Source organism: Macaca nemestrina, chromosome 11, assembly GCF_043159975.1.
Source record: "Macaca nemestrina isolate mMacNem1 chromosome 11, mMacNem.hap1, whole genome shotgun sequence".
NCBI lineage: Eukaryota > Metazoa > Chordata > Mammalia > Primates > Cercopithecidae > Macaca > Macaca nemestrina.
In genome coordinates, this window is record NC_092135.1 from 41,127,615 (window position 1) to 41,151,574 (window position 23,960).

Sequence of the window (23,960 nt, forward strand, 5' to 3'; positions counted from 1 at the left end):
GGATATGAGGAATATTATGGAGGGGCAAGCAGATGAGAGTGATATCCTTGGAGGATAAGGCAGGTGGAGGGGGTGGTTGAAGTAACTGTGGAATCAGGAATATAAGCCTGGACATGAAAGGAAGTGAAGCCAGGAAGGAATTCAGAGACTGGGAGATTGCACAAAGGTCGATTATTTTAATAGCATCAGAAACACACATAACAGGGTGGGGGTAAGAAAATCTCCAAAAATGGAATCTGTCAGATGAGCAGCAGAATGAAAATCACTGAAGTGGAGACAAGGTGAAGCAGTGAGATTGGAAGTAATGCAAGAGACTGGGCAAGGTCCTGGAGAGGATAGCCACGGACAGGGGTTGGATTGTGATAAACCCATGCCAGGTGCTGTGAGATTTGCCTTAGGAAGCTGTAGGGTAAACACACCTGATAGCAATAGATTAAGAATCTCCTTGGAATGACCCTCTATGACAGACACACCTGAACGTGTGTTTCAAGCTAGGGAATCCAGGAACAGCTAACCTGGAAATTCGTTCTTTGTCCATGAGAAACACCTGAGCCCTCATCCAGTCTCGTGGATCACAGGCCACACAGGTGAATGAGGCTCTGAGGTTTGGGGTGCGGTGGATGAAGGTTGCCAGGTGGAGGTCCTTAAAGGGAGGGTGTTAAGTCAAAATACTATATAATCTGCATGCTGGTAGCAAGAGGTTGTGGTTTTCCTGCCCAGCCCTCCGCTGCTGGGCTGTGTAGTTATGTTGTCCAGCCCGCTGCCACTGGTGTATTCCTGTACATGAGATGGTTCTCCTGTCCAACCTGGCACCACTGGCCTCTTTCCCTGATATGTAAACCCTTCGTAAAATCCCATATCTTGTTTGCTGGTTCTGGGTCTCATCTTTGGCCTCTTGAACCTCAGTCCTATTGGGGTTAATAAGGATTCAGCACAACAGATACTGATGAGAACGTTTTGAGATTGACAAAGCTAGATGATGAGAAAACTGTAAAAGCTTAGACTGTTTTTACCCACAGGTTTCCTTTAGCCCTATAGCATATGGAGTTTGTAGATAATTATACAGAAATCTAAAGCTAATGTGAGATTTTTTCAAGGAAGAGTCAGTATCTCCCTTATCCCTGGAGTTCAGGGAGCCCAGCACAGTGGGTAACACATTGACACATAGTAGGTGTGCAATAAATGTTAATTGAGTGTGTAATATCACATTCAATCCAAATATGAGTCCATTAAACCGTTTCTCACTTTTCCAAATCACAAACCAAAGACTGCTTAACCATTAAAAAAAATACAAATCTTAATTGCTGTAAAATTGGGAATTTTGAGACACTTAAGTCTTCCTTCCAAAGCACAAAAGCTAGTTGCATTTTGGTATTTTTCCTTCATTCATGAATTCAGCAAATATTCATTGAACAACAACTATGTGCCAGGCACTGTTCCATACATTGGGAAAAACAGTAGAGGGAAAGGCAAACAAGGCCCTAGCTCAGGGAGCTTAATTCTGGTGGGGGAAACACAGACAGTCAGCATATAAAAATATATATGTTAATTTCAGTTAGGAGGAGGGCTGCAGTGAAATTAAAATAAGTAGTGGGATGGAGAGTAACCAGGAGTACTGGAGTACAGCTCTTTTATATATAAGACGGTCAAGGAAGACCTCTGACAAGGTGACATTTAACTGGGAACTGAAGGATAAGAAGGAGCCAGCCGTGTGAAGATTGGGAGGTATTCCAGGTAAACAGGTGGTGTAAAGGACCTACGGCAAGATCAAGTTTAACAGAGAAGGACAAAAACAAGATGAATATGTCTATTCTGGAGTCTAGTGAGAAAGCCATAGCTTTTCCCAAATTCTTACATGTTTTTAGCATATGATCACAGTGTATATTCAATTTTTAAGGGCTGCATCATGGTTAAGAACTGTCTGTGCAGTGACACTGCTTGGAGCTAAAGCTTGGCCACTCCTTTCCTAGCTGGGTAACCTTGAAGAAATTGACCTAACCATTCTGGCAGGTTTTTTTACTTGTAACTTAGTGATGATAATGCCTACCTCATAAAGTTGTGAGTGTAAGATTTCACAGAATCATTTGGTTAACATTTATTGCACACTTATTTTGTGTCAATGTGTTAGCCACTGTGCTGGGCCCTAGAGCTCCAGAGGCAAGGAAAATACTGAATCTTCCTCATATTAGCCTTAGGCTTCTGTATGATTACCCACAAACTCTCTATGATACAGAGGTTATATACTAAACAAATTATTACTAATTGTTGTAAAGTACTTAGGTAAGTACCTGGAACATAAAAAGTGCTCTTAAAATAATTATACCTTTTTATTTTCCCCTGACTTGACTGTATGGGAAAAATAAACCATATTGTTACATACTCTTAATGATTATTTTTGTTGGCTCTGACTATCCCCTAATTTAATTAAATCTATAAGAAACATGTTGCTAATTTTTCTACGTCATAAATCACTTCATAAAGAACACCACTATCATGCTTTGAAATCTTCTAAAATAGTGATCACCTGGGTGGCAGAGTGTGGGTGAACCAGTAAAAACTTTACACTGATCCAAATCTCTTGATGGGTTTCTCCAGAGGTTCCTAAATAATAACAACAAAAAAGGTAGTTATGCTATCAAATTCTATCCTGCCTGCTAGTTTATCCTGTAGGAGAGTTATACAATGTTTCAAAAAAAAAAAAAAAATCAGTTGCCAGAAACCTCGTAATTTACCGTTAAAAGACAAATTTCTGGCTTCTGAAAAAGTCTATTTATGTTAAACTTATAGAATTGGATATAATGGCTAAGAGGCAACAAATGTGGACAGAATGTTTTTAAAATATATTTACCATTCTTTCATAATTTCATGTTTTATCATAATGTTCATAATGTTAAAAACATTGTCTAAAAATATTATAAGCTTCATATACTGAAGTATTTTATGGACAATGACTTGAGAAAAGTATCGAATGTATAGAGAAACCTAGAAAATTTATCTATGGAGAAACTTCTTGAAAAAATAGTAAAGAAATTCTCCAAACTGCTAAACATTTTAAAAAATAATTGGTGGTATGGAGGTATGCAAATGCAAAGTTGTATAAGGATGATTAACTTGAATCAAGTGAAAATATGAAAAGACAAATATGAGTGATTATTGTGAATTATTGAAATAAAAAACATCTTTTAAGTAATACCCACGTTGTAATTGTGTAGTAGGAAGCACACATTATAATCTATTTTGTCTAAGTCAAATTTACTAAATGAAATTATATTTATATATATAGTCTTAAAGTCTGAAAAGTGAATTTATAAAAGGCATAGTTGACACTTAATAAATATGTTATTGAATTTGCTAATATGTGAAACAAACCTGCAAGGGGACTTTGAGATTAATCCACCTGCTCAATTTTCTAGATGATGTAGTCAGATTCTAAGCAACTTTACTGTAGTAGCAAAGCTAAAACTCTAACAGTTTTTTGCATTGCATTATGATTTATCAATTTTTTCTTTTACTGTTAGGTCTAAAAGTAATATAACTTAACATGCTTTTATGTTACTTTAGCAATTGAAGAGCAATATTCCATATTACTAAATAACAGATTTTAAAACTTATTATTCTTAAATTACTAAAGAATACCATCTCAACATATCAGTATTATAGATATTAATTTTTCCTATGGTCTACAGTTAATTAAATAATTTTAAAAATAGGTCTTTAATTTTAGACATTTAAAAATATCAGGTCCCAAATAAAAATTCTACAAATTAGGTTTCCCCTGGGGAAAACAACAAAGGCATTATATCATAAATATGTATAGCTACTAACTAAAAAACTCCTATTTCTCTGACATCCATCTATAATGTTGCATCCTTTTATTCTTATTTCATTTTTGTGTTTACAGAAAACTGGGCACAAACCAGAAAGTGTGGATTTGTGTGGAGCACACATAGAATGGGCCAAGGAAAAATCGAGCAGAAAGAATGTCTTTCAGGTAAGAATGTTACATATATTCAATTTATTCCTGTTCTCTCTAAATCTGAGTTCTCTTGGGTAACTAAAATAAGACTACCTTCTTGTGATGTGTTCATGTACAAGAACTAGTTGTCTGAAGGTCATGAAAGGTGACTCCTCTTCCCAGTTGAATTTTTGGTTTTTTGGTTGTTTTTCTGGTGACTGGTTGCTATCTGGACACAAAATATATGTTGCGTGTTGATTAATATAAACATATAAAAGTCATTGAAGTTTGCAGTATATGTAGTAGATGTCTGGGGTTCAAACATAGGATGTTTGACTTAAATAGATTTGATCTAGAATTTTCAGATGCACACAAACTAAGATTCACCAAGTGTAAGCTAGTTACATTCATTGACACTCTTGCCTTCCAGTCATTAATTACATTTACCAGTGTAACTTACAAGAATGGAAAGGGCTGAACAGCTATAAAAAAAAAAAAAAAAAAAAAAGATTCTTTCATATTGCATACTTTAGTTTTTTGAAAAAAACAACTTGATTCATAATTACAATCATATTCCATTGAATAGCAAGAACCAGATGAAATCCTTGAGAGAGATAAAATTGGAAAATGTAATTTCACATGTTACCAAAATCACCTAATTTGCATGATTTATCTGGCAATTAATAATTTTAGATTATGGAGTTTGATTTTTGTTCTATTTTATATGAAATTTTTATATTTCCAAAGTAACCAGTAATTAGATATATTTCAGGATTTATATAATTTAGTAGAAAAGAGAGATAGATTATGATAATTATTTTTAAATTAAATGTCTTCTGAGAGCATGTTGGCCCTTGAATAGAAGTCAGTTCTTCTGTTCTTAAATGCTTTGTTGAAATTAATAATTGGGTCATATAGAAGCATAGGTAGGTGACATTTTCTACCTATACTCTTCACTGAGGAGAAGAAGCTGGTTTCCAGTTTGGTTTGTATTTTCCAGATGCTATTCAGGTATATCCAAATAATTTGGGTCCATTAAATATTTTAACACATTCTGGAATACATTACTATTCTGGTTCTAGTTTTATTTTACTTAGGTATAGAGATATTTTATCAAAAAAGAAAGTGAGAGGATATATACAATTATTATTTGTCAATTAAAAATAAAATTAAGGAAGGAAATAAAAGGGAGAGAGAAAAGATAGAAGAAAACCAAAAACACTTGTCCTGAAGTCAATGCTCTAAAGCTGAAAGTGACTAAAATGTGACTTTACAGAATCAAGAAGGAGAAATACACTGTCCTTTAAAGCGAGGAACTATAGATCAGTAACTTCCCTTTTTCCCCAATTTTCTTACTCTTATTATTCTACCATAAATAACACAATTTAGAGGTTACACTCCTAGCCTTATGACAACCTAGATGATCAACTTAAGAAGCTCTGAACTAGACCGGGTAAGCTCAGTGGTAGAGCCTCATTATGTACTGTGAATTTAGCATCCTAATCACCAACACTGTAAAAGACGTTGAAATTTGCCATAGACATTATTCTTGAACAATAGCAATTCTTTGGAGATGGGCTAAGCCAGCCTTTTTCAGTTTCTTCTGTTAATCTTATGAAGAGTTAAATTAGTTCACAAATGAGGATGACAGTCAACTATATATGATGCATAGAGGGCTGAAAATATTGATGAAAAATCATGTATATTTTTATATAACTATGAGCATTATGTGCACAGATATACATGTCAGCCACCTATGTTGATAGTGTGTATCATCCCAATCTTTCCAGGATGTGACTAACCACCTCCTGTTGCAATTTTCTACTTGATTTTTATATTTTTGAATGTAGATCCTTCCAAAGATATTAAAAAGTATTCTCACTTTTGGTAGCTTTCTGGAGGTGAAAATTTTGCCAGCTAGTTTTGTTTATAATGTAATTGAACAGTTGATGGGGCCTCAGTGTTCTTACAGACACTTTTTAAAAAATCTTGTACTTTTAGAGAAACGAGAGGTGATCATGAGGATATTGTGAATAACAAAGCGAAAGAAAAGATTCAAGTTTCATGTTCTGTTTCATTCTTTTTGAGTGAATCCCTTGGTTTCCTTGTTGTGCTGAAATCTTTTCATCACCTAAATGCATGAGTTTTGGTAAAATTTACTAATACATATCCATAGATCCAGACTATGAGAGTAAGCCTTTTGAGAGGAACAATATAAATAGCTTTTATAGTTCTGTTAACAAAAAAGCATCGGGAAGGATTTGCCAGAGAGCTAAATCTAGATGACTTGCATCAATATTTGATTAGATACATTAGCTGGTCGAACTCTCAAATGATCAGAATAAACATGATTATATCTCAAAAACATGGTATTAAGGCATTGTTGGACGTTGGAGTGTGTGTGCAATGGTTTCATTATCTACAGAATAATGAAGTATTTCTTCCTGACTGAAAAAGACCATCATAGCTTCAGCTGATGTGCTACATCGGAAATAGCTTTAGAATTCCAAGTTTGAATTAGGCTTGGTGTTCAATCTCAGTCTATGAATTATAGATTACAGATAGCAAGTGACTATTGAGATTTTTGGTTCAAGGAAAATCAAAGAAGAGCAAAATTATAAATAATCTTAAAATTTGAAATCTCTCTTTTAAAAAAAGTTTGATGGATTAGCAATTGTATGCCGCATAATTACAATGTCTGCAGAGAAGTTGAACTTAAAATGAATAGGAAAACAAACAAAAAATTGTGTGTGCCTGAGAGATGCTTGCAAGTCTCAGAAGCACACATTTGTGACAACCAAAAATGGACAGATTTCATTTATTTCATTTGTTCATATATGCTCTTTGGATCTTTGAGTTGTTTTCTCTTTGTATTAAAAGCCAAGTTTTCCTTCCTAGTTGAAATCCTATCAAACAGTTGACATGGATTCAATCTTATTTGATTGGTATGTGGAAACATAACAATGACAACATTAATTATTAAGTTTTAGTATTCAACAACTTTCAGTAAATCAGAATGATGCTCGCTTGCTAAGTTTAAGAATATCTACATATTTTATAACAGCATACTCTTTGGCCTAATTGGTACTTCTTAATAAATAATAAAAGAATTAACTTCTATAACAAAGTATATATTAGATGTTATAATTTATATTAAAATATATACATGTATATATATGTGTAAAATATATATACTTATATACATAAAATATATATATGCAAATATACATATGTATATATACTATACCTGTGTATATACACACCTAATAGCTTGACTTTAGGAAATAGAGTAAGCACTTCCACGCACAAACACAGAAAGACACTACACATTTATAAAAGATCATACAAATTCTAAGTTAAAATGGTAAATGTCCATTGCTGCTAACTTTTGTTTAATTCTGCATTTATGTTCATTGTCAAGGACTGTCACAAGTTTGATGTAGTCTGAGAAACCTTTAGCAACTCAGCTATAATGAGCTGGGTACGAGTTTTCTTAGTTAAGAGCAACACTAGGTCTTCATCAGGGATAGAGTGAATAAAAAGATTTATGTTCAAACCACATGTTTTAAACATTCCTGCTAAGTGCTAGTTTGCTCTTTGGTGTTTAGCCTGAAATTTAAAGCACTAAGGATTAAAAGGATTACAACATAATCTTAAATAATCCTAAATGTCATTTACAGAGAGATAGTTGTAATAACTAAATAAAACCATGTGAAAGGATGGCAGCATTGTCAGGCAGCTTGCTTCACACAAGAGGGGCTACTGTCACCTTGTTTCCTGGCTGGGCACATTAGGCAGTTACAATCTTTCAGTAGGAAGTTCAACTGAGAAAATGGCTGCAAAATATTTTAGAGCAAATTTGTTTAAAAAAGAAAAACCTCTTGTTTCCAAATTGAAGGAAATTTTTCAGTTAGGTTTATGCCTTTTCCTTTGAACACAAACCTTTCTGAGTTAAATATTTTGGAAAGTCTAGGGAAAGGAAGTTCGTGACATGGCTATCAAATAGAAAACTGATATATCTCTAAAAAATTCCCCAACCTCCAAGGAGATACCCCCCTTATTAAATATATGAGTGTCTCAAAGCACTATAATTGTTTCCATGTCATTAAATTTAGTACTTATTCTTTACATAAATATTCTGTCATGTGAATTAATTTTGTCTCCCCAAAGAAAATATATAGATAGAAACTATATCCCATATTGTCTTCTACTTATTAAACCAGAAGACTGAACTTTTCAGCTGAATAAGTTGTTACTGCTAAGGGTAGAGTTGCATTCCTTTAGTAAAACGAAACAAAACAGATTCACTCCTGTTTTTTTTTTTTTTTTTTTAAAATAGGAATTTGTATCCACAATGTAGGCCCTGTACTCCAAAATTTCCAGGGTGTCAATAGGGAGTAAAGATGAGGAAAATAACTGTTTCCTGGGTCTTTTTCAAGTTATAAGACAGCATTTAAGATAGTTAAGATAATTAAATCATTTTTACTCTAAAAATTTACCTTTTCTTAAAGCCAGACAGTGACTGGGCCTCAGTTTTCCTGAGTTTCCTTTAACAAAGTTTTTAAAAAACATACACTGGGCTCTTCTATAGATTACATGCTTTCAGTAGGATAATTCTACCAAATAATAAATCATGGGTGTTTAGGAATATATGTCAATTGCCTGCTTGCTGCTTGAAAGGCAGAAAAAATTAAATGACTTAAGATGAAAGTCTGTTATCCTCCCCCCGCCACCACCAGTTTGTAACCTCAACAAATATCATGGTCACATTTCCTGGATTTGAGATTCTTTTTCAAGATTCTTTTTCAATATATTAAAATATAGATCTCAGGGGACAGATTCTGTCCCTAAAAGTAAACCTCAGAATAGATTTATCATTATTTATATTACTTTTCTGACTTTGAATGGAGTCTTCTGACAATAATGTATATTAAACATTTTTATGCAATGTTCTCCATGGATATGCATTACATTTAAACATAATTTGATCTTTCTGATCTGAATATGTCTTAGCTTAAAATGTTTAAGTACTACTTAAGTTTATTAATGTGAAGATAATTTAATAACATCTTTAAAAAAACTATAATTTTAAGCCAAAAGGAAAATGGCTGGTATTGTGCTTTTATCCATTTCCTTGTGTTACAAGTGGTGGTTTAAAATAAATCTGAGCTTTTACCAATTTTCTCTTTCATTTTTCAGTGCTCGTAGTTAGACTAAATGCAAAAGGATGATTCTTCGCATTCATACATGCATTAGATTTCCAGTAAAGTTGGTTTCACTTTAGAGAATTACTCAAAGTATCTCAAAAGACACGACATTAAAAATAGACCAGAGTAAGAGAAGCATTAATGTCGAATATAGCGTTTTTTGCTCTACAACTTGTCCCCAATCATTTTATCTACCTATTAGGAATTCATCCATCATTCAGGAGGTGCAGTGGAGAGAACACATGAATCTGGGGACATGTGTTCCAATTTGGGCTGTGTCAGTTGTAACTTTGTGTAAAACCCAAGGCAGGATCCTCCTCCAACTTTGTCACGCCAATGAAATATGAGATGACCGTCCTCACCTCACCTGCCCATCTGTGTAAATACTAAAATGAAGCAATCCTATATGTTGTGTGTTTGAGAGCAACTACAAAGAAGTGATTTTAATATAAATACAGCAGACTTTCATTATTCATCTACTAACCACACTATCTCACAATGTTTTGAGGGAAATTCCAGATATGAATTTTAGAAGAATAGGGTTGAGAGGGGTAAATATCTGTGAAATGCAACTCAGAATTTCTGCTCTACTTCTGGTCTTTTTGTCGCCTTCTGAACTTAATAGACTGACATTTAATACAAAACATGAAAATATTTTCATTTATTGTGTAACTAAGAATATAGATCCTTAAACTTATTTTTAATGTGCTATTCTTATCGTGTCATTAATGTAATATCCAATTAAGTTAATCAATGACATATTCAAATTAATACTTAAAAGTATATCACCTTGAAAGCCCCCTACCAAGCTGTTAATAGAAACTTGCAAAAGGTAACTTAGAGACAAGTGTAGCAACTATGTCCCAAGTGAAAGAGGGACAATAGTGACACTTATTACTCCCCTGCTGAGGTATCAGTACAATACTGTTTTTCTGATTGAAGGGAAAGAGATATGATTATTTGTATGATTTTTAGCTTCACTTTTGTTGATGGGGTTACACAGATTTTACACAGAAGGCGACACAGAATTTTATAATTCGAGATTTGATTTAGGAATACGAATGTCAGGGGTATATAAAGATTGAGTGCAAATGATAGAATCTGGGAACAGGAAATAAAATTGATTGTAAGAATCTAGATGAGACCAAGAGAGCACGTTAGCTTTGATGAAAGGAGAAACAGAAACAAGAAGATGGATGGAAAGTACATTCTGCAAATGAAGAACATGCCTATTGGTTCAGATAATGTGACTTGGGAACCATTGTCTTTTTGCAGGTTTAATTTTCTAAGAAATAATAAATCTTTTTTAAAAGATATATTCTGGAGATCTAGAATTAAGATATATAAACTAAGTATATGGTTAGGGAAAACAACATGAACTGTATGTTGCCTGGGTGATTCCATGAAGCTCACTAGTCAAAGTCTTAGACATCAAGGATGTAGGCTCATTTGCACACCTTCATTGTTTCACTACTAGAGGGCATAACGCTGCCTTGCTAGATTCATTCTTTTTGAACTATCAAAGCAGCATGCAACTGGATGACAGTAAAGATTGAAAATAGTAGTATTAGTACATTTTGGTCCCCAATTTTGTATTTCCAAAATAACATAAATCAAAATAAAAATGAAAAAAAAAGTCAACTTGCCTTCTTGTGTTTCTAACATTTCAGCAGAAGAATGGATGCACATGACCTAATGAATTCAGACAACTGGATAGCTCACTTCACATTACCTTCTGGAATAGCTGGCTATGTGAGCTCAAAGATACGAGTTGTGCAGTTGTAATAAATTCTGGGTTTTAGTCTGACACCAGGCGAAATGCACCATGCTGTTCTTCATTTACCGACATCATATCGTGAATCCCCTCCTCTCATGGAACATAATCTGTTTCTTGATGTTTTGGTAGAGCTAGTGTGATGGTCTCTATGCCATCCATGGGCTCCTGTGGCTTGCAACGCACTTTCTCTGTATTCCCATAAGCAGAATGAGACTAAGTGAGCCACATGGAGATCAAACCTGAGACTTGACAGGATGTACTCTAACCTGGTCAAAAGAAACCACTGCCCCTGGGGAATTTTATGGAGTAAAGTAGAATCAACAAGTGTATGGTTTTTCTACTTGTTATTTTAATCTCATTTATAGAGTATAGAAAATACTATATTGATGCTAGCAAGACAATATTCAAGCCAAGGGATCCTTTTTCGTATCTGTTTCAATATTTTTTAGTTTTAAAGAGAGCAGCCATGTGTATTTCATGCTGTGTATGATTTTTAATAGCAAACAGACTTTTTCCAGAAAAAGGAACAATTTAATCCCTAAAGCTGGTACGTAATAGATGGGGCCAGTAAATGGTATCACATTTTACAGCTTGTCCATAAGGATGACACAGGGTGAAATAAAATTGAGTGCTTTTGGATAGCATAGGATCACTGGCGGATAGATGATGCTATTCAGTTTTTAGAAACATAAGGTAATGAGGCTGGATCTGAAAGCAAGAGAATATATATATATATATATATATACACATACACACACACACACACACACACATATATTTTTTTTCAGTGTTTATATGCCACAAGCCACTGAGCAGGAGGAAAATCTGGGCAGTGGTGAGCAAAGCTGAAACCTCAGAGCAATGTTTAAAGCAATATAAGAAAATAACAAAGCAAGCATCCATAAACAAAGGCTTGAACAGAAAAATAAGTTTAAGAAGAAAGGAAAATGCCCACACTCACGCATAACTGGAAAGGCCACTTATGGCATCTATGCATACAGTCTCTCAATGTAAGAGTTAAACATACTACTAAAAATTTAGCAGAAAAAAATCAAAAGGATATAAAACACTGCAGGGCAGTTAAGGATTCTTGGTATTTGAAGAAGGGAGGAGGCTGCTCTTTTATCTTAACAAAACAGGATGTTGAGAGATGGCCTAAGTGAAACAATGAAATGAAATGGCTGATGCTGGGGAGACATCAGGAAGGAAGCTGTTTGAACTGTTTTCGGATAACACAGATGGGTATGAGATGCCTTAACCAAGACAGAGGCGTTCACATGGAGGGTTTAGATGCATTTCTTTTTAGTAGAGAGCTATTAGATTCTTGACCTCAGCCTCATCAATTTACCTAACATTGTATTTCCAGCACCGGGAGAAATTCTAACAGTCTCACTTTCTGGGTGAACAAGTGCAAACCAAAAAAAATACAGTGGCAAAATTTACAAATTGCTGAGGCACCTCGAAAACAGAAATACCAATACTGAGGATTCCTTTGCCAAGTAACTTAGACCTTGATTATGGTTTGTGTGTGTGTGTGTGTGAAGTTGAATTTAAGCAATGCTTCATTTTCAAAATTCCCATGCCCTTGATCAAGTAAAAGACAAGCTTCTGATATTTGAGATCTGTGATAGATTTGAAATCAATTCATGCAAAGGGAGGTTGCACTCTTTTGATGTGTAGGATGTACTGATGAGGGTGGCAGAAAATTATGTGAAACCCTTCTCTTTTGACAGCTATACTGGAACATTTACAACCACAGATGTTATTTGTCCATCAGAAAGGAAAATATTTGTTTCAAGCTACAGGCATTTTCTACCACAGTATCAGAATGAAATTCAACCTCAATTTAACGTTTAATGCATATGAAAATAAATATTTGGAGGGGGCAAATACTACAAAACAATTGAACCCCACAAAATATAACTAGCAATATGGAAAAAAATGCTGGCTTCATTACAAGCAAATTTGTCCTTTTGCTAAAGTAAGGATTGTTCTATTATTAACATAGGAAATCTTAGATGGACTGCACAGAATGCTGCATTATTCATAAAAGCATTGCTGCCATCTGGTGGCTACTTGGCATTTCAACACTGACTTCTCTGATTTGACTTGACTGGGTGCTCTTGGGAGGTATTTAAAGCAGAGCTTTAAGTGGTAAAATATAAATGTGGACATCCTCTGGCCCTACATGTCATTCATTTGAAGGCAGTCCTTTCTCCCTGTCTTGTCGTGGAATGGAGGATTCAGGGGAGGAAATGAGATACTTGGATATCTTTTGTCCTGAACGTGAAAGTATATTTTACATGGCTTATCTACTCTTGGCTGTTGTTGACTGATGAATTTTATCGACATTCATTTCTGTTGGCAAATAAATAAGTATGTATCCAAATATTAAGAAGATTTATTGAATCTAAAGATATGCTATTTTGCTTAAATAAGATTATACATGAGATGCTTTAATCCCTCATTTGGATCCAAGCATGAATTTTTTTAAGTTATCACTCACTGAATTTGACTTTAGAAATAATATAATTTAGAACGTCAAAAAAGAAAATGTATAGAGGTTCATAAAACTTAAAATTTCTTCCCATTTACTCAATTGTTATATTAAATTGGTAGGATTGTTAAATGACTCAAACTCGTAATCCTTCTTCATGGATTTTTAAGTTAAATGACAAATACTATTCAGTTCACATTGCACTTTTTGTTGAAAATAAAATAGTTAAAATTTAAGAAATTTTGATGATTCTCAAGCATCAGTGTATTAACTCATTCTTAACAAGAACCAATTAGAATTAGGATATCTCTGTAATTTTAGTATGGTTTTACGTTTCCAATAATTGTAGAAAGTCTCCTTGTATGTAATGAAAACCTTGACCCTTTAAATGGCTATTTATACAGATCACAGGTCTTTGAAGATTATAGGAGATAATGAGTTAAAATTGCCCCAGGAGGAAAGCTGAAGTTTTCTGAATTCTCAGGGATGATATTTAATAGTTAATATTCAGTTTCTAGTGCCTATTTCCCTGTATCATTAAACTGCTTTCTGATTTAGTAAAAGTCAGATAACAAAGAACCATTACACTAAATCTGGAGAATTATATATTGAATGAATATTATGCTTTACAAGAAAATGTGGAAATGCCTATATTGAAAGTAAGACTTTGGGGTTTTATCTTTAAATGTGTGGGTAAGATTTTCAGTCTGTGAATACATACTTGATATTCCCTTTGTTACTAGCTATTTCTACCACTAAAAATAATTTGTTCTTCAAAATACGTAATTTGACTTATGGAAGAATGTTGCTCAACTTCTCTGGGAAGATGGCTCGATTCCCCATCCTTCCTCTGTTCTCCATTCTACCCACATTTAGGAAGAGGATATGAACAACAACAACAATAAAACCTTGCAAAGAAAGTAAAATCAATAATGATTATATCCCTGTCTCTTTCATCTGTAAGGATAAAATTTCAAGTAAATTATTCTCCCAATAGACTTGGATACAACCCTGTGGTGGTTTCTAATGGCTCCATAATAGAGATAGTAAACCTTGTAGCTATGGTCAGGATGCCCCAGGTTTTAGTCATAAGTTGCTAATGTTTGTTTCAATAACATTTTGCTCTTCGGCAGCTTTTACAGCTACTTAACGCTAAATTCCCATTTAGTCAGGAGGATCATTCATATACTGTAACGAATGATGTTACCTTAAATCCTTTAGTATGTAATTGCTGGATGTTACATTTCATAGTGGGGCATTTGATGGTATATTTATTTATGCTAAATTTTATGAGAGTGACAGCTGTATCTCGGTGGAGGAATGACCCTTTTCTTTTCTTTTTTTTTTTTTTTTGAGACGGAGTCTCACTCTGTCACCCCGGCTTCAGTGGAGTACAGTGGCATCGTGTTGGCTCACCGCAACCTTCGTCTCCTGGGTTAAAGCAATTCTCCTGCCTCAGTCTCCCGAGTAGCTGGGATCACAGGTCCCTACCACCATGCACAGCTAATTTTTTTAAAAAATATTTTTAGTAGAGATAGGGTTTCACCATGTTGGCCAGGGCTGGTCTTGAACTCCTGACCTCAGGTGATCTGCCCGCCTAGGCCTCCTGAAGTGCTGGGATTACAGGCCTGAGCCATGGCGCCTGGCTGACCCTTTTCTTTCATAGGAATCTAGTTTCAAAACTTTTTAAGCAAATAGTTTCGTCATATTTGCCTTCTGGCTTAGGCTAGGTTCCCCTGAAAGCAAAATTTGAGACTAGTAATTGTGTGCAAGCAGTTTGTTTGATTGCAGAAAGCAGAAATTAAGAACTAGCAAGAGTGAAACAGAAGGAAGAAAAGCCAATGCAGAACCCATTATTGAGTTAGTCACAGGGTGGCTAGGACACTTGCCAGAATTTTCCACGCAAGGATGGACAGGATGAAGCATTTGTTCTTTAGCTCCTGAGCCTTTGGTTTCTGGGTGCCTCTGGGAGGGGATAATGTCTTTAGATCTTGAGTTTCAGGCTGTTCATGGATGGGTGTGTCAAGAAGGCTTTTTCAGGTTTCCTACTCTGCAGAACCAGGAAATATCCACAGCAGAAAGTAAAAGATGTCTAATGTGTGCTGAGGCAAGATGCAGTCAATACCAAGGAGTTGAAGTCCACACAGAACCGTTGCACCAGCTGCAGCTGTAGTGACACCCACATAACTAAGAGGATGTGAGGCAGGGCACAGGAAGCATCTGATGCAATTTACCTCTTGCAATATTCAAATTTACTTGTATCTCACGTTAAATCTAATCTGTTGCCAAGTCTTCAAGATGGTGGCTGGCCTCAATCTCTACAAAAGAACTAATAAAAAAGTTAAAAAAAAAAAAGAAAAGAAATATAAAAGCTCTACTCCTCCACTGCAACTGTGTATGAGGCTGTATTTGGTATTTATCATCTACCACCTTCACTCATTCTAGATTTTCCTCATCCTCAGCCAGGAGGAGTCTAGTCAGTTTTGTTTGCCTGATGAAGTCAATCAGACCTTCGTATATGCAGGGTCTGAACCTTTGATTTTTTTTTTTTTCACATTGTCACGCCCTGTTCACTGTAGTTGACAGTTCACTGCTCTCATCAGGCCTAGACGCACCACGAGACATCTCAGTGAATCATCTGACTTCCAGTTTTATTCTTCCTCCTGCCACTGTGCATATGCAACCTTACCTTTTCATTATAATTAGGGTCAGTTATCCCCATGAATATAGTAGTTATTTTAGTTGCCTGCTTGTACACATCTTGAGTATCCATAGTTACCATGCAGTGGTCATAGCTTTAAGTTCATGATACTTACTAATCCCTGTTAGAAGCAGAACTCTCCCATATCCCAAGAATAAGAATCTCTAATCCAGCAGAGCCAAAGTTGCAAAACCCAGAAGCATAAATGCTGAAGATAGGTTACTACAGGGGCTACTCTTACTTCTACCTTTTGGTCCTTGGACACCTGTATTCCACCTACTGGAGATACCATGTCATGTAACATCATGTATTGATGGTATACCATGCATTGATTCAGTGAATATACTGCATCTTGGAATACTGAACCCCAAAAAACAGGATCCTGTCTCCAAACTACTACCTAAGCAGACACTTTAAGAGGTCACTTCATTGTTAGATCAGGTTGATTTCTTCCAAGTGATGTGACATTTAGTAAGAATGGCACATCTTAAGGTTACATGCCTGGTGTTGCAGTTTCCTCATTTTCTTGATTTGAGGCAATATCATGAATCACCCCACATTGCTAATTCAGCATTCTTAAAGATCTGGAGATCTTTAAGACACCAGATCTTAAAGACACCATAAGCAGAGAAAGCAAACCCACAGAGTTAATGTCAATTCCAGTGAGAATGAATCCTTGTTCCCCCAAGGACTGAAGGGGTCTGATGTTGTCAGTTTGCTGTCAAGCACCTAGTTTGTCCTGAAGGGGTCAGTATCTGCCTCTGCTGCTGGAAGATCATGGAATCAACAGTAGTAAGTAGCCTTGAGGAGAAAAAGCCATGATGTTGAGTGTGTGCCGCATCTCCATCTCTGCCACATGGCCACTCCACTCATGGGTCTATTGTGCATGTTCTAAGTGACTAAAGAGAGGCTAGAGAACTTCAACTGACTAGTCATCTGGTGCATTGGCTTACCCTCTGGTAGATGTAGATAAGGGTCTGCATGCCCTGGACACACTCTTATGAATCCTCTAATATTTGCCAGACTTCTTGTTTCTAATCTTTCAGACTGTCTCCTTCCAGGCCTCTGAACAGCAGGAAAAGTCACCTTCTACTGCCTGGAAATCAGTCTATATTCTAACCTCAGGCTACCTCCTCTTGATTACTTCTTGTATCTCTGTCCCATGGGCGGATTTCTCTTCACCACAGTCCTATAAGATGACTGGGTGGGTGTAGGGTGCAACTGCAGTCTTTTTTTTTTTTTTTTTTTTTTGGCTCACCAACAAACTGAGCTAACCCATCCATGAATCAGGTTTGAGGTTTTTATTCTTCATTCATCAGCTGGCTTCAAGCATCTCCATGAAGCCCTAGGGGTGATCTCAGGGAGAGACACCAGTGTTAACAGTGACAGGTAAAATGGGAATTTGATCCATCTGTTCATGGAACTTTCTTAAGCCCTCTAGACCTGTTTGGGACAAATTCTGAATATAGCATTTCAATCCGTGGATTGTTGCCCACTCTGTGATTCAGTGAATTCAAAAACACCCAGGTCATCATGAGAAGCTGAAGCCATAGAGTTGTCTGATGTCTTATAATTAGATGTTCCTTCTCTATTCTGACCCAGCAATAGGCCAGAAGGTACTTTTCAATTGGGAAGGATATTTTTGCTGTGGAAGGTAAGGCCTTCCTCCAGAACCTTATAGACTTTTGTTGTGAGGCTGTTAGTATAACCTACTACACATTCCACAGTAATATTATATTTCACTTTCTCACTAAATTTTCTGAATCATACACCCAAGAGTCAAGGAGTTCACGTGACAGCCTGGACCTGCTGCAGGCATTGATAGTTATGAATAGCCACCCTGATGTATGAATGACATTCAGAAATACTCCTATTGTCCAATCTACTAACTTACCTAGTGATGACAGTCCAGGGCTTGTGGTCATATCACCATATAAGAATATCTGAGTGAGGCCAAGATTCCTGATTGTCTGCAGATAGTGGTAGTTTTAAACCCCTAAATATTGGGCTAGTTTGTTACAGAGCAATAGCTAATTGATACAAGTAATGTCTACAGATACAATAGTTCGATTTTTACAAGAAATGGTGACATTTGAAAGTCAAGTTCAACTGGTATAACGGACCTTGGAAAAAAGGTAATGAGACCACAGTTCTTGGTGTCAGCTTCTAATAATTAACTATCAAGCACTAGCTCCATAGAGACTTGTAGAGAACATGCAGGTGGTGCCATTTCATCTGGTCATGTAGCTTTTCTATTACTCAGATTGTTTATTGAAATAGCTGCCTAACAAAGTTAACTTCCAGGAAGGATGCCAGGTTACACGGAATCATACCAGAGTCTTAGAATCACTTTGGGCTTTCACCCAAAGTTTTTGCAACATTAGGTGGAGGCAATATAATTTGGCTTGAAAAGTTACAAGGGAAAAAAATGTCAGAAAATGCTCATGGAACAGGGTGTTCAGAGTCTTCAAGATAGGATCTTTCTTGGCCTCCTGAAAATCAGAGAAAATTGAATATCTGTGATTTTTTTTTAATAGTACGAACCAGCAGAATCCAGGGTTGTTACAGATCATTACTAGGCTAACAACTGTAGAAGTTCTAACCCCAAAATTGAGCTGTAAGACATATAAGAGCAGATAGAGCCACAGTTGGAAAATCTAAACATAGTCTAAAAGTTTTTGCACTTCAAGAGCTTCTAGAGGAAAGAAAAGAAATTTGATTTCTGTGCTGCTGATTGAAAAGCTAAAAAATTACCTGAGAAAATTGTATTTGACATATTTTTATTGCAAATGGTATTTTGCTATTTGTTTCTAAAAGTTGAAAAAGATCCTGCATGTTAAAAATCACCAGTTTAGAAAAAAATGTGAAGTCTATATTTCTTTGTATTTGGAATTAAGTATTCCAACAATTTCTTTAATTTTAAAAAATGTACACATAGAAAGTGTTGTTATTATTCTGGAGAGTTTTCGTAGGATATTCCAGGCCAGTGATATTTATTTGGGTAAGGTGAACATGCAATTCTCAGACTTGCCTTTGTTAACTTTTAGGTTTTTTCTTTCCCAAAATATGTAAACAAGATTTAACTTATTTCTTTCTGAATTTTTCTGACATAGATAAACCAAAGATAAGCATAGTGTATTCATATTAAAGCTTCATAACGCTAAGTCTGTTCTATCTTGGATTGAAAATTTATTTGAATTCTTTCAATTAAATTAAAATTTAAAATTTCAACAAAATATATTATTTCTAAATCTATTTTAGGTTAACTTCAGGAATAGAAACTGATGAAAAACAGGGGGTAAAATTATTCAGTTACATCAAACTCTAGGTGTTAAGTGATTTTTTTCAGAGTTATTTTAGAAACTGGGTGTTCAGTTATTATTTTTTCATAGTACTGAGTAGAGCTCCAGAAACTTGGAAGAGTCAGTTTTCAAAAATGTCTAATTTATGGTGAGGAAACTGAATAACATTCAACTATTTCCCATTGTTTCCCACTATGTCCTTTGTTCCACAGTTATTTTAAATAAATTTTCCCGCTTCATATAAAATGTCCTTTTGATAATACTATCAATTTATCTTGTAAAGTCACGCAAAATTATTTTTTTCAATGTAATACAAATCAAACTATGGTGAAAATTTCAGTGATAGGAGAAAGTAGCTGAAATATATTTCCAGTACAAGCTCTAAGCAAGTAACTAAGACTTGGATTATGTAGAGTGCTTACTTGCTGTTGATGAATACTATTTTGCTGGGCCCTAAAACAGGGCAGACTAAAGGTCGTTGGTAGTTGCCATTATAAGAAGGTAGATTGCTTTTACAAAAGATATAATTTGGAAACAATATATATCTATGATTGTTATGTTTCTTATTTTGTTCACTTAGCATGTTTTGTTAAATTTACTTATTAAAAATGAAACATTTCTGATATGATTTTCTATTTTAATGACTCCAATCTGACTCAGAGGCAGAGAGATAGAGGTCTCCTTAAATTATTTTGCATAGGGTTTCCATTTTTTGGACAAAATTCTTACACTTTTTTTCATAAACTTTGCTTAGGATTTGCTCATGTTTCTCAATAAATAAAATATAAATAAAAATAAGTTAATGAAGAAAATACTAACAGGACAATACAAAGGACCAAGTATCATTAGAGTTTTGGTTTATCATAGTTCCACGTATGGCCCCTGTATCAGCCAAAATAGGCTACCTATGCTTTGGGAACAAATTTCTGTTGTTCAGCTCCATACTGTCTTCGCTTTGAGATCCAGGTTGATGGAATAGTCTCTTTCTGGAAGGGTGTGACAAGCAACATGTTTGCCATTAAAGCTCTTACCTGAAAGTGGCATATGTCACACCTGTCTTCATTTCATGGGACTAAGGAAGTCACAGAGCCAACAAAGCACAAATGCATAAGCCCTCCATATGTACAGTGACGGCAGGAAGAAACACTAGTTGGCGTGGTATAGAATTGTAGACCCTACGACAGTCCCTACACAACTAAATATTCAGATCACTTGCTAAATCTAAATAAAGGTTTGTCATAGTTGTTGCTGCTATTGTTTAAATGAGGTAAAATTTCATAAAGCCATTCCAGAGATAAAAGCACATTTAACGTAATTTGAGTACTTGTAATTGATGGTAACATAATGACTCATTTAAAAGAACCATTCAGCTCCTTTGATAAACACTGTTGAGTGTCAAGTTATTCAACAACATATGTCAACCTGCAGACCGATTCGTATCTATTTTTTAAATTCAGAAGTGTTGGGAATATGGAAAATTTGCATCAATAATTATTTAAGTCCAAAGCAGATGCATAAATCATAGGAGCTGAAGGTCAAAGAATTCAGGGTGAAATAAGTATTTTCTGAAGGTGACAAAAATGAGGTAACGGTTGAAAGTATTTGCTTTCAGTAATTGAAACACGTAAATAGGTTTCGTCCTTTTTCCAGTAGTAAACGAATATATGTTATACATCATCAAATGAATTGTTGTTCTACTCACAGATATTTGTATACCATCTTTAAAGATAGAAAGTGCATACATATCCTACATAAATTTTTTTGGCATGTTGGGAAATGCTCTGCTGAGAAGATATGCTGTTGGGCTGTTGGGTATCTTTGTTATTGAAATAATTATTTTCTAGTATACAAATATCTAGCACAAAAGCAATTTAGCTAGTTTTATGAAATATATCCATGTGGGCATGGATACTAAAGTGATAATATTAGAATGGATGGCAGAGAGAATGATGGTCATTAATGTAAATTGCTCAATAGAAAACCCCACATTTTACTTGGGAAAAAAACCATCTGTATTTTCAGAATGAGGCATAAACCTCATTTTTAATGCTCTAGATTTGTTGCAACAAGTAAAAACTACTTTAATTTTAGCAAAAGTACCAACTAGTGTCAGTGAAAAATGATTGCAATTCAACTCTATGTATGTAACTATCATGGCAAAGTAATTTTATAGAGTGTAGTTTTTTTTTTTTTTTTTTTACTTTGAAGACATTGGTGTTAAATCCTATTTTTCTATTGTAGAGCATATTGGTTTAAAACAAACAAAGAAAAAGGCCCTCAAACAACAGTCCCAGTAAACCAAGTTGCAATTAGCTGCCACTCCTGGGAAATATTCTAGGATATGTGGCTGGCACTTGAAAAATTTACACCTTCTAAGGAAAAGCAGAAAAATTCTGTCAAACAATTAAACTGATTGGAATTCCCAAGAATATAAAAAACCAAAATGAGTCTTATGTTAGAAAAGATTAGGAAATAGTTCTGTATGTGGTTGCAAATTGGAGCAGAACAAGTAAGATTTTTTGCACCTTGTATAAATCATTTTTTTCTTTAGAACAAATATGAGGCAACTCAAGGAAAAACTCCTAGTACTAGTTTATTTTAAAAAATTACACATGTTAGAGTTTGAAAATGTAATTAGTTAAATTACCTCAAAATAGCAATAGGATACATAGTTGTTAGTAATATTTTTGGATAAATGAATGAGATGGTTGTTAAATATATGTATGAATATACATTGGACAACTAAGTTGGTTAAAAGTAAAATTCATATATTACTGTTAAAGAATGTAGAAGATATCAAGGTGAGAAACATTCAAATTAAGAGTAAGATAGAAGAAGAAATTGGCACTTCTAAGATTCAATTAGGATAAACTCTTAAAACATTGATTAAAAGAAAACTGTCCAGCTCAATGGAAAGGGAAGACGCTATTGTATCTGCCTTTCCTAAGTAAATATATTTCAAGGTGTTATAAAAATTTAGAACATCTTAGATTCTCAAGGAAATAAAAATTTTCTTGTTTAAAAGGCTCTGTGTTTGGTAGATATCTTGAAGAAAGAGAAATGACTACGGTTTGCGTGTTTCCTATGCCAAATATTTCTATGCTAACATCTTCAAATATGGGTTCATTCTGTTCAAATTCTCTAATTTATATAGAAATTAAAAGCTTATTAAAGTAATGCTTCTCAAACTTTTCCATTAAGCTCTAAAGAGAGAATAAAGTACTTTGAAAGTCTGGAAAGGGGTCAGAGATAAAGATACAGATTTAGGGATTTTCAGAATTTAGATGATATTTAACACTTGAGGTTGAATTTTTGCCATAAAAGCTGTAATTTTTGTCACATATAAAAGAAATGAGTCTTATACAAGTCATGATCCTTACAATCAAGTTGCTCTTCAGTTCCTAAATTTCACTATCATGGTGATTTTATTGTATTTTTTTAAACAGTACTCCTTTTCAGCTGATGGCAGAGACTCTTGATCTTTAAATTAATATCGCCTCAGTGAGTCATCCTTCATTAATAAGATGAAGAATGAATTCTTTTACCAAATTAGGCTCTGACCATTTCCATGAAGATAAAGAACAAAATAATCCTGAATTTTAAATCTCTGACTTGGTTATGCATATACACCTTCCAACTGGAAAAAGCATTCCAAATCACTTCCTACAAGTTATAAATTTGTTAAAAGGTTTTTTTTTAAGTCAAGCTACTTTTAAAATATTTATTATTTTTACTATTTCTTTGATTATACTGAGAAAATTGAGGAAAATTATTTAGAACAAAATCATTCTCAGTGATATATTGGCCACAGGTTTATGTTACCAATCTTGCAAACGTGCCTGTTAATTGATAAATGTATACATCCCATTACATGCAAGTATCAGTACCTTTTTTTACAGAAGTTTTCTGCAATGAGGTATACATGTTTTGTTGATGGTTTTAAGAAAGTATTTCTCCATTAAATATTAATCTCTGTTACATATTCTTTTTTTTTTTTTTTTTTTTTAAGACAGTCTCGCTCTTGTCACCCAGACTGGAGTGCAGGGGTGCTATCTTGGCTCACTGCAACCTCCGTCTCCTGGGTTCAAGCGATTCTCCTGCCTCAGCGTCCCAAGTAACTGGGACTACAGGCGTTCACCCCCACGCCCTGTTAATTTAGTATTTTTAGTAGAGACAGGGTTTGGCCATGTTGGCCAGGCTGTTGTTGAACTCCTGACCTCAGGTGATCTGCCTGCCTCCGCCTCCCACATATTCTTAACCAACTACATAGTTTTTATAAAACTTCATTTGATTTTAACTTTGCTTAAAATGTTGCCACACGGTAGTCTTCAACCTTGTAGACATTTCTATTTTGCTTTGAATCTGATCTTCTTGGTGTTTACAACTTAAAATACAATTTTTACCCATCCTGATCAGTAGTTTTTCACTTGTATTACCTATATTTGAAAGAATCTTAATATTATTTAGCATTTAGCTATTTGACCCATTGGTAATATTTAATGTGTTCGTAATTTATTTTGC

The 23,960-nt window shown here is 34.7% G+C and overlaps 1 protein-coding gene across 2 annotated transcripts in view; it reads left to right on the forward strand.

The window, feature by feature from the left end:
* LOC105492611 (Rho GTPase activating protein 15) overlaps positions 1–23,960 on the forward strand; it is a 628,732-nt gene that overhangs the window by 121,181 nt on the left and 483,591 nt on the right. For both annotated transcript variants that reach the window (XM_011759829.3, XM_011759830.3), the window contains exon 6: positions 3,902–3,991. In XM_011759829.3, coding sequence (XP_011758131.2) covers positions 3,902–3,991 — 90 coding nt within the window. The remainder of the gene's footprint in view (positions 1–3,901; positions 3,992–23,960) is intronic.